The sequence below is a fragment of the Brachypodium distachyon genome, chromosome 2 (assembly GCF_000005505.3).
Source record: "Brachypodium distachyon strain Bd21 chromosome 2, Brachypodium_distachyon_v3.0, whole genome shotgun sequence".
Lineage (NCBI taxonomy): Eukaryota > Viridiplantae > Streptophyta > Magnoliopsida > Poales > Poaceae > Brachypodium > Brachypodium distachyon.
In genome coordinates, this window is record NC_016132.3 from 42972889 (window position 1) to 42981962 (window position 9074).

Sequence of the window (9074 nt, forward strand, 5' to 3'; positions counted from 1 at the left end):
GCTAGCCTAGGATTAGCCAGACAAATCAACAGGTCAAGCTATGGCCAATCTGAGCAAAATGACCCAAAATAGGAGAAAATAACTAAATAAGAATAAGAGGCTAGGAGGCCAGAAGGAAACGACTGAACGTGAGGCGAATCGCCCGAATTAACCAATCTACGAAGTTCCTATTTTCATCTTGGCATTTGACTTCAGAGGAAATTATACTGCGGGTCTATGAACTTGGGAGTGATGTTCAGTTTCATCCATTAACTTGAAAACTCCTCAAATAACTCACTAAACTTGACATTTTTGCTCATTTTAGTCCAAATGACTAGATTCGGGCGAAATTCGGTCATGATGGCATGTGACGTGGATCTGGCCATTCGAGTAGCCGCCGCCGAACCCATCGACGGAGCCATTCGCGTGGACGCCGCGTATGTCGGGCCGAAGTGGGTCCACCGACAAGGGCAGCATCTCCCCATAATGGAGATTCGAGGGGGTTAAACAGAAAAAATCCATAACCAAATAATTATGAAAAGCCCCTTCACACGCCGGTCAGGTACATTACGTACACATGCCAGCGTGACCGAATTTCACCTAATTTTGGCCATTTGGACTAAAATGAACAAAACTGCCAAGTTTAGCGAGTCATTTGAACAGTTTTCAAATTAACGAATGAAACTGAACATCGCTGCCAAGTTGATGGACCTGCCGAGTAGTTTCCTCTTGAGTCTTACTTCACCACCGTCACACCTCAAGACCTGGTCGGTAAACTCCATTTGAGCGGCGGTCCACCGTGGTGGAGAACTGGAGAAGTCAAGGTGACCGTCCGGCTTGATCTCATTCTCGCCTATGTATATCAACTTCACAGGCATCTGCTTTAGCAACCACATCAGCCTTCATTAATTCACACCCCCTTGGAATTGGCATTGGAATCATTGGTTCCACTTCCAATGGCAGATAAATATCCAAATCGAATCTGAATGATATACCATCATCATAGGAAATCAGCCATACTGCATATTAGTTCTACTGAACATTCTGCTGACTTAAGGAGGCACATTCAGCACAGCACAAGTTAGTAAATTTGTGCATGCCTGAATCTGAATGATGTCACATAGAGAACCAGGGGAACGAATTATGATCCATCGGGTGCACAAATCTTTGCTCAATAGCAGTTAAACTATAAGAATTACTACTTGGCTAAGTAAATGAACTTAGATGTAATTGAAGGTACATCAATCTATGAGAATTGTGAGATCATATTGCTTGCTTTGGTTCCCAATCTTGCTAATTTTTTTAACAAAATTCAAATGAAAACTGGTTTGAAAACTCCGGTCCCTCAATGGGCGGTGTTTCCCGGTAGCGATGGAACAAGAAGTCACTCAACCCAGCATCGGTAGTATGTACAGATTTTAAATACTGATAGCACGAGAGCAGGAAACGAAAGACAGATCTAGATAAATTAATCAACCTAGCCACACTGCACCAAATCCCTGCATGAAATGGAGGAATTATACATGAATCTTTATCTCGCATCTATGCACAACATAATGGAGCTGCTGTTGATTAAATCAGAAATGCCATACTAGCTAGATAGTCCAGCTGACAGCTGACTTCAAGGAAACAGACTTAAGCGAAAACAGTAAACATGGGTGAAGAAAGAACAGAACAGACTTTCCAGGGGGCATATATCGAAGGAAAATGCATGTGACTGATACAAAACATTGTCATAGCTAATATTGTTTACATTGATGTTACTCCACCAGCATCCAGCCACAAAATACTCGATCAACACAAATTTGGCTAACGCAATACCAATCAATGAAAGCATGCCGCAGCTTGATATAGAAATCACATGAATGCAGGTATTTAGCCCTGCCAAGTTTGATAAAAGAAAATCTGGGTACGAGTAGTCTTCGATGGGCTAGAGGCAAGGTGCTACTGATTAAGTTCAACACTTCCAGAATCTTCCTGATAGTTGACCTGGACAAAAGGGTCAGGACACGAAAAATCAGTTCCTAGTTGGTGCCTAAAACCTGTATCGCCCCCTTCACTAATGGGCTCTTGCAGATTTCAAGTTTACAAACTTTACTGTTCCATTTTGCACTGGTCAGAGGCTTCACTTTGCCATTCACATCTTCCCCTGAAGAGAAACATTCACTGGCCACCAGAATAACCATCCTCTCGAGCACCTGAGCTCTCTCGACGATGAACTTGAGGAAAGCAACCTCGCTTCTCGACCCTCGGAACTCATAGAAAAACATGGTCTGAAGGACACATTTGATTGGACCGCCCTCCTGCCAGAACTTTAAATTGACCTTGCCACTGGGCTCATCATCTTTCCGGGATTGCAAAGGAAATCAATGCATACACAGATAGTTGAGGTAGGTACGAGAACACATCATTCAGCAACAGTTATATATGTGATTCAATTCTGAGTTTCTGAACAATGCAGCTATATAGCTAGTGGCAATAGGACATGGCCAATACAGCAAGTGGGAAGAAGCTAGCCAAATGTACCTGGACATGGAGCGTCTCGAGGTTTGGGAAACATCTGAGGTAGCCAGGCACCTTCTTGAGAGCATTGCGTACTCCAAATCGCACCAGCATGGCCAAGATCTTGACAGAAGGGACAATGTTCTCCTTGGTTCCAGCCTGCAATTAATGCACTCAAAGAGAAGCCAATTGAGATCATTAATTGAAAGAGTTACACATGCAAATTAAGATCTACTTGTGCTGCAAGTCTGGGACGTACCGCCATGACGGTGTTGCTAATCTCAATCTCATTATCTCCTGGCTCAAGGTATCCCAGCAGGCGCAGGTTGGGTGCATGGCCAATCTTGATCCTTGAGCGGCACTTCTTACCCCAAATCATACTAGCGTGATGCTGGCCAACATCCCATGGCAAGAGCCTCTCCAGATGAGGGGCATCCACCACGTTGATGTCCTCCAAGTGGGCAAGGGCCAGCAGGACGCACCGCAGGCTGTGGCTGACGAGGCGGAGGCGCACTCCGCTCTGGTTTCCAGTTCCAATGATGGTGAGGATCTCCAGGACGGGGCTTCTTTCAAGCATGAAGGCGAGATCACGGTCATCCATGATAGTGAAGCAGAGGCCGAGCTCCCGGAGGTTGAGGAAAGTGGCGGCGCGCGGGACGGCGGCAGTGTCCGGGAGCCTCCAGAAGCCGAGGTAGAGGCGTGTGAGAGAGGCGCAGCTGAAGAGCGTGGCAGGGAGGCGCAGGTCAATTGGCAACGGGCGGTTAAGAAAGATGAGCTCTTGGACGCCCTTGGCGGCGAGGAGGACGAACCAGCGCTCCAGCTTGTTCCGGTGCTCGTCCATGTTGCTGCAGGCGAGGTGGACGTAGCGGAAGGGGCCCGGATGCGCGGCGAGGACGCGGGACACGGTGGCGGTGACTGCGCGTGGAGAGGCGGCAGGAAGCAAGTGACCGTCGACGAGGACGAGGGGCGCCGAGCCCCAGAGGGGGCGCCAGCGGGAGGAGATAACGGCAGTGCGCGTGGCGTCCTTGGTGGGCAGGCGGGAGACGATGTTGACGAGGAGTCGAGGACCACATCGGGGAGGCGGCTGATGCGGTCGACGCCGTCGGGGACCCACGACGCGCCGGAGAGAGCAAGAGGGGCGGCGAGGGATACGGGCGGCGTTGGGATGTACTCGTGCGCGGCGTGGATAAACAGATTGACGCTGTGGTCCGGCATCTGAGCATCCACGCCGCTGCGCGCCATGAGCGACCGCGCAGTCCTCATGCTGACGCCGAGGTCGTTGTTCTCCATGAAGGCCTGCAGAAGGTTCATGCCGGCGCCGAGTAACGCTTCCCTGTCCATGGCCGCGGCGCTCGGTGGAGGGGAGGAAGGAACGAGGAAGGGGGGCGACGGTGAGGGTTTTGATTTGGAGTGGGTGGAGGACTGGAGGGAGGCTGTGCTCTGTTCGGTGTTGGGCCAAATGTCGGAAGCAGGTGACCGTGGGCTCGTGAAACAGCTCCACCTGAGGCCTTGAGCTCCAGTACTTGGCCCCTAAGAAAAAAAAAACCAGTGCTTGGAGGTTAAAGTCGGTTTACCGTCTCCTCGGTCTATCTTTTGGTATAAAATCAACCCCTGATCTAATTTAGCCGTAGTTACTTTGCCCCTATAAGCATGATTAAACCTCAGTTTAGCTGATGTGGACCGGTTCAATTAATGTTTTTTCTTAGCCGGACGAAGACGTGGTTAATGAGATTGATCCACTGGCCATCTTCTCCTTCCTCTCACGACGCCCGCTCCTCTGTCCCTTTCTGTATCAGGCGGCGGCATAGGTGACGATAGCGTGACTGCGTGGTGAAAACCGGCCGCGATACGAATCGGCCGCATCGTTCTGGTATGTATCCGTTGCCGCTGTTGCCCATATAGTTATTTCGTAGGAAGGATCTCGTTTGAGTTGTCATGGAGTCGGAGTCCCAGCCCGATCTCTTTTGAAAGATCCGTAATTATTTTGTTACTGCTTTCTTCTTCTCTCTTACTTTGATACACATACATGTAACATACAGAAGAGTCTATGTGATGATAACTATACATACAGGAGTTCAGTCAAAAACTACAGGAGGCAAACAGAACAGTTTGTGTAGCATGATCGATCTAATATAACAAGGAGAATCAAGCAACCTTGCCTATACCATTGTGTTCGATTTCCAACTGTTATTGATACTGCTGTAATAGTAATAGCACATGACATATAGTAGATACTTGATCCTACACCCTTTTTGTTATTTAGTAGCTGTACTATTAAGGTCAAGTATATACGACTATTACCAGATAAACGGCTCATGGAAGCCGGACGGTTCATATGACATGTAATATGCTCTATTTTTTCTTTTTCTTTTCTGAAAAGAAGGGCATTTCATGGCATTTGCATTGGTCGATGCACACAAACATATGTAGTCTCTTTGTGACATTTTTTTGAGGAAAATGGCAGGAGCTTTGCCGTCCAATTAAGAAGAAAAGTACATCTAGCTTTTGTTAAACGGGTCAAAGCTAGGAAAAAAACCACACACAACAACGGACTACTCACGCAAATTTTGAACACCTACAACTGATCGATGGCCTCATGGCCATCCCGAACGGCTGAAACTCCTCGTTATTGGTATAATTAATTAGACTTACTTGTTGTTTATGACAATATCTAAGCCTCTGCAAAAAAAATGATTAATTAGCATGGTCACCAAACAAGCTGGTGCCTACTGTAGCCTACTGAAACCATGTCAAACTAGTCAAGTATTTCCTTCTATACCAATTGGGTAATAAGAGATTAATCCTTTGATTTTGTTTTTCTTATGTGTTTGCAGCATGATAGGGTTTTTCGTGTTCCTTCAATTTTGATTTGCAACTGAACCTGCAGACATGGTTAGGGTTAGAGGTGCAAAAAGGTTACCATTAGGATGCCCTCTAACCCTCTTTAGTTCAAACAAATAGACTAGTTTTTCAAAAAGTGATGTGATTTTAAAATTTTAGTTGAACTAAGGAGGGTCAAATGAGGGCCACTTCCTTGGTGATCGAATTTGTCGGTGAGAACAGCCATATGCAGCAGGTGGGAGGTAGGACGGCAATGTCACACATTGCTTGTGGCAAGTTCAGTTTGCTGGAGATAAAGGGTCCCCTAGCTGATCACATCATGGTATTGGATAGATGGAGGTTTCATTGGCTGTACCCAAAACTTCAGAGTTCACAACACAGCTCATCCATGGCATATGTGCCATCTCATTTTGTCATCACAATCAGAGCTGCAAAAGATAAAGTAGTTGCTAAAAACTGAGAGGACTGAAGAGGACAGAAGCTACAAAATATAATCACTGTGTTGTTTAGAGAACTTTCGTTTTGTTGTGCTACATAGATGTGCATGTTAGCTATTAAGTTTTTTTAAATAAAAAACTTGACCTGCAAAAGAGTAAACCACCCCCAAGGCATCGCCCCACCCATACACAGCGACACCGAATCCCGTGTGAGACCGGACGGGCCTTAGGTCTGTGCTCAAGACATGGGACACACGAGAAGATTTTTTAACACCAGCCTGACATTCGCTCTCACGCTTAGCTATTAAGTCATGTTGGATAGGTATAAGTCATGAGAAGCTAAAATTATTTTAGCATGTTGGTTCTTGGCAGAAGTAACTCTGGACGTTACTCCCTCCGTTCCTAAATAGTTATCGCTGTTAGTGCGCTCTGAGTATAGACACGTTATTCATGATTCTCTGAATATATGAACATTATTTCTGAATATTTTAATACATATAAATATTACGTTTTTTTCTTTACCATCTGTTCTACATAGCAGAATGGTATACACATAAGAAAAAAAGGTAGAGTTGCATTCTCGTTCACATGTACCAATCCTGATAGTGTACTCTCTGAATAACGCACACAACATTTAATCTCTGAATATACACTGCATGGTATACACAACATTTAATCTCTGGATATGCACTGCATGGTATGGTACTATAGGCCATTTGATTCAGTTATTCTATAGTTCCATTTCATAGTCAATTAGACAAACAGATACATCTTCAAGCCTTACTGGCACAGCACCATACACACAGTCTTACATCATCACAAAATAACTTACTGACAACGTACAAGCCGACTTGACTTCACTTGACTAATACCACTTCAGTATAGCGCTTTGGATCCCAATGTTGTCATTCATGGGCAGAGCACTTTGGATCCCAATCTTGTCATTCATTAACAAAATTCAAAACTAAAATTAGTTTGAAAAACACCGGTCACTCAATGGGTGTTGTTTACCGGTAGCCATGGTAATACGCACAGTTTTAAAATACTGATAGTTCCCTGCATGAAATGGAGGAATTATACATGAATATGTACCTTGGATCTATGCATCGCAAAATTAATCTTGCTAACTTCAACAGCTTGACAAAAATAATGGAGCTCCTGTTGATTAAATCAGAAATACCATACCAGCAAGGTAGCCCTGCTGACAATTGAGTTGCAAAGAAATAGACTTAAGGTAAAACGTAAAAATAAGTAAAGATAGAATAGAACAGACTTTCCAAGGGGCATATATTCAAGGAAAATGCATGGCATGAATGATAAAAATTGTCATTCTAATTTTGTCTACAATGCTGTTACTCCACCCGCATCCAGCCAAAATAATGCTTAATTCAACACAAATTTGGCTAACGCAATACCCGAAAGCATGCCACAGCTTGCTTGAGAAAAACACATAAAATGCAGGTATTTAGCCCTGCCAAGTCTGACAAAAGAAACTCCGGTTACAAGTAGTCTTTGATGGGCCAGAGGCACGGTGCTACCGATTAAGTTCAACACTTACAGAGTCTACCTGATAGTTGGGTCAGGACACGAAAAATCAGTTGCTAGTCGGTGGCTGAAATATGGATCTCCCCCTTCAATGAATGGGCTCTGGAAGAGTTCAACCTTACAAACTTTACTGTTCCATTTTGCACTAGTCAGAGGCTTCAGTTTGGCCTTCACATCAACCCTGGAAGAGAAACATCCACTGGCCACCAAAATCACCATCTTCTCCAGCACCTTAGCTTTCTCGGCAACGAACTTGAGGAAAGCAACCTTGCTTCTCGACCCTCGGAACTCATGGAAAAACACCTTCTTCATGGTCTGCAGGACACATTTGATTGGATCGCCCTCCTGCCAGAACTTGAAATTGACCTTGCCAGCGGGCTCAACATCTCTCCGGGACTGCAAAGGAAATCAATGCATACATAGTTATTGAGGTAGGTACGAGAACACGTCATACAGAACCAGCTATCTACTATGTGATTCTGAGTTTCTGAACAATGTAGATATATAGCTAGTGGCAATAGGAAATGCCCAATGCAGCAAGTGGAGTGAAGCTAGCCAGATGTACCTGGACATGGAGTGTCTCGAGGTTTGGAAAACATCTGAGGTAGCCAGGCACCTTCTTGAGAGCATTGCGGACTCCAAATTGTACCTGTATGGCCATGATCTTGACAGAAGGGACAATGTTCTCCTTGGTCCCAGCCTGCAATTTATGCACTCAAAGAGAACCCAATTGATATCATTAACTGACAGAGGCACGCATGCAAATTAAGATATAAATGTGCTGCAAGACTGCGACGTACCACGATGACGGAGTGTCTAATCTCAATCTCATTATCTCCTGGTTCAAGGTACCCAAGCAGGCGCAGGTTGGGTGCATTACCAATCTTGATCCTTGAGCTGGGCTTCTTGCCCCGATTTTTGCTTACGTGATGCTGGCCAACATCCCACTGCAAGAGCCTCTCCAGACGAGGGGCATCCACCACGTCGATGTCCTCCAAGCGGGTAATGCCCAGCTGGACGCACCTCAGGCTGTGGCTGACGAGGCGGAGGCGCACTCCGCTCTGGCTTCCAATGATGGTGAGGATCTCCAGGACGGGGCTTCTTTCAAGCATGAACGCGAGATCACGTTCTTCCATGACATCGAAGCAGAGGCCGAGCTCCCGGAGGTTGAGGAAGATGGCGGAGCGCGGGACGGCGGCAGTGTCCGGGAGCCTCCAGACGCCGAGGTAGAGGCGGGTGAGAGAGGCGCAGCTGAAGAGCGTGGCGGGGAGGCGCAGGTTAATCGGCCACCGGTGGTTGAGAAAGGTGAGCTCTTGAATGCCCTTGGCGGCGAGCAGGAGGAGCCAGAGCTCCAGCTCGTTCCGGTGCTCGTCCATGTTGCTGCAGGTTAGGTGGACGCAGCGGAAGGGCCCCGGGTGTGCCGCGAGGATGCGGGTTACCACGGCGGTGACGGCGCGTGGGGCGGCACTCGCGCGACCTTGAAGAAGCAAGAGACTGACGACGAGGACGAGGGGCGCCGAGCGCCAGAGGGGGCGCCAGCGGGAGGCGATAGCGGCAGTGCGCGCGGCGTCCTTGGGTGGGAGGCGGGAGATGATGTTGCAGAGGACGTCGTCGGGGAGGCGGCTGATTCGGTCGATGCCGTCGGGGACCCAGGACGCGCCGGAGAAAGCAAGAGGGGCGGCGAAGGATACGGGCGGAGTTGGGATATAGTGGTGCACGGCGTAGATAAACACGCTGACGTCCAGCATCTCGGCATCCACGCCGCTCGCC

The 9074-nt window shown here is 47.1% G+C and overlaps 2 protein-coding genes across 5 annotated transcripts; both read right to left on the reverse strand.

The window, feature by feature from the left end:
* Positions 1–1344: 1344 nt before the first annotated feature.
* Positions 1345–3917, reverse strand: LOC100828282. 4 transcript variants are annotated; one of them, XM_024459311.1, is made up of 3 exons: positions 2741–3917; positions 2506–2640; positions 1345–1478 (listed from the first exon to the last, which is right to left on the reverse strand). In XM_024459311.1, the coding sequence occupies exons 1-3, from the start codon at positions 3320–3322 to the stop codon at positions 1452–1454; spliced, it is 744 nt and encodes a 247-aa protein (XP_024315079.1). In that variant the 5' UTR covers positions 3323–3917; the 3' UTR covers positions 1345–1451. The 4 variants fall into 4 exon arrangements, with proteins under 4 accessions (XP_024315079.1, XP_024315077.1, XP_024315076.1 ...); XM_024459309.1 differs by lacking the exon at positions 1345–1478 and adding an exon at positions 1639–1968 and having other exon boundaries at positions 2741–3916; XM_024459308.1 differs by lacking the exon at positions 1345–1478 and adding an exon at positions 1639–2333 and having other exon boundaries at positions 2741–3914.
* Positions 3918–6545: 2628 nt separating this feature from the next.
* On the reverse strand, positions 6546–9074 carry LOC100828587 (FBD-associated F-box protein At5g60610). Its single transcript, XM_003566798.3, has 4 exons — positions 8105–9074; positions 7870–8004; positions 7327–7700; positions 6546–6815 (listed from the first exon to the last, which is right to left on the reverse strand). The coding sequence occupies exons 1-4, from the start codon at positions 9050–9052 to the stop codon at positions 6797–6799; spliced, it is 1476 nt and encodes a 491-aa protein (XP_003566846.3). The 5' UTR covers positions 9053–9074; the 3' UTR covers positions 6546–6796.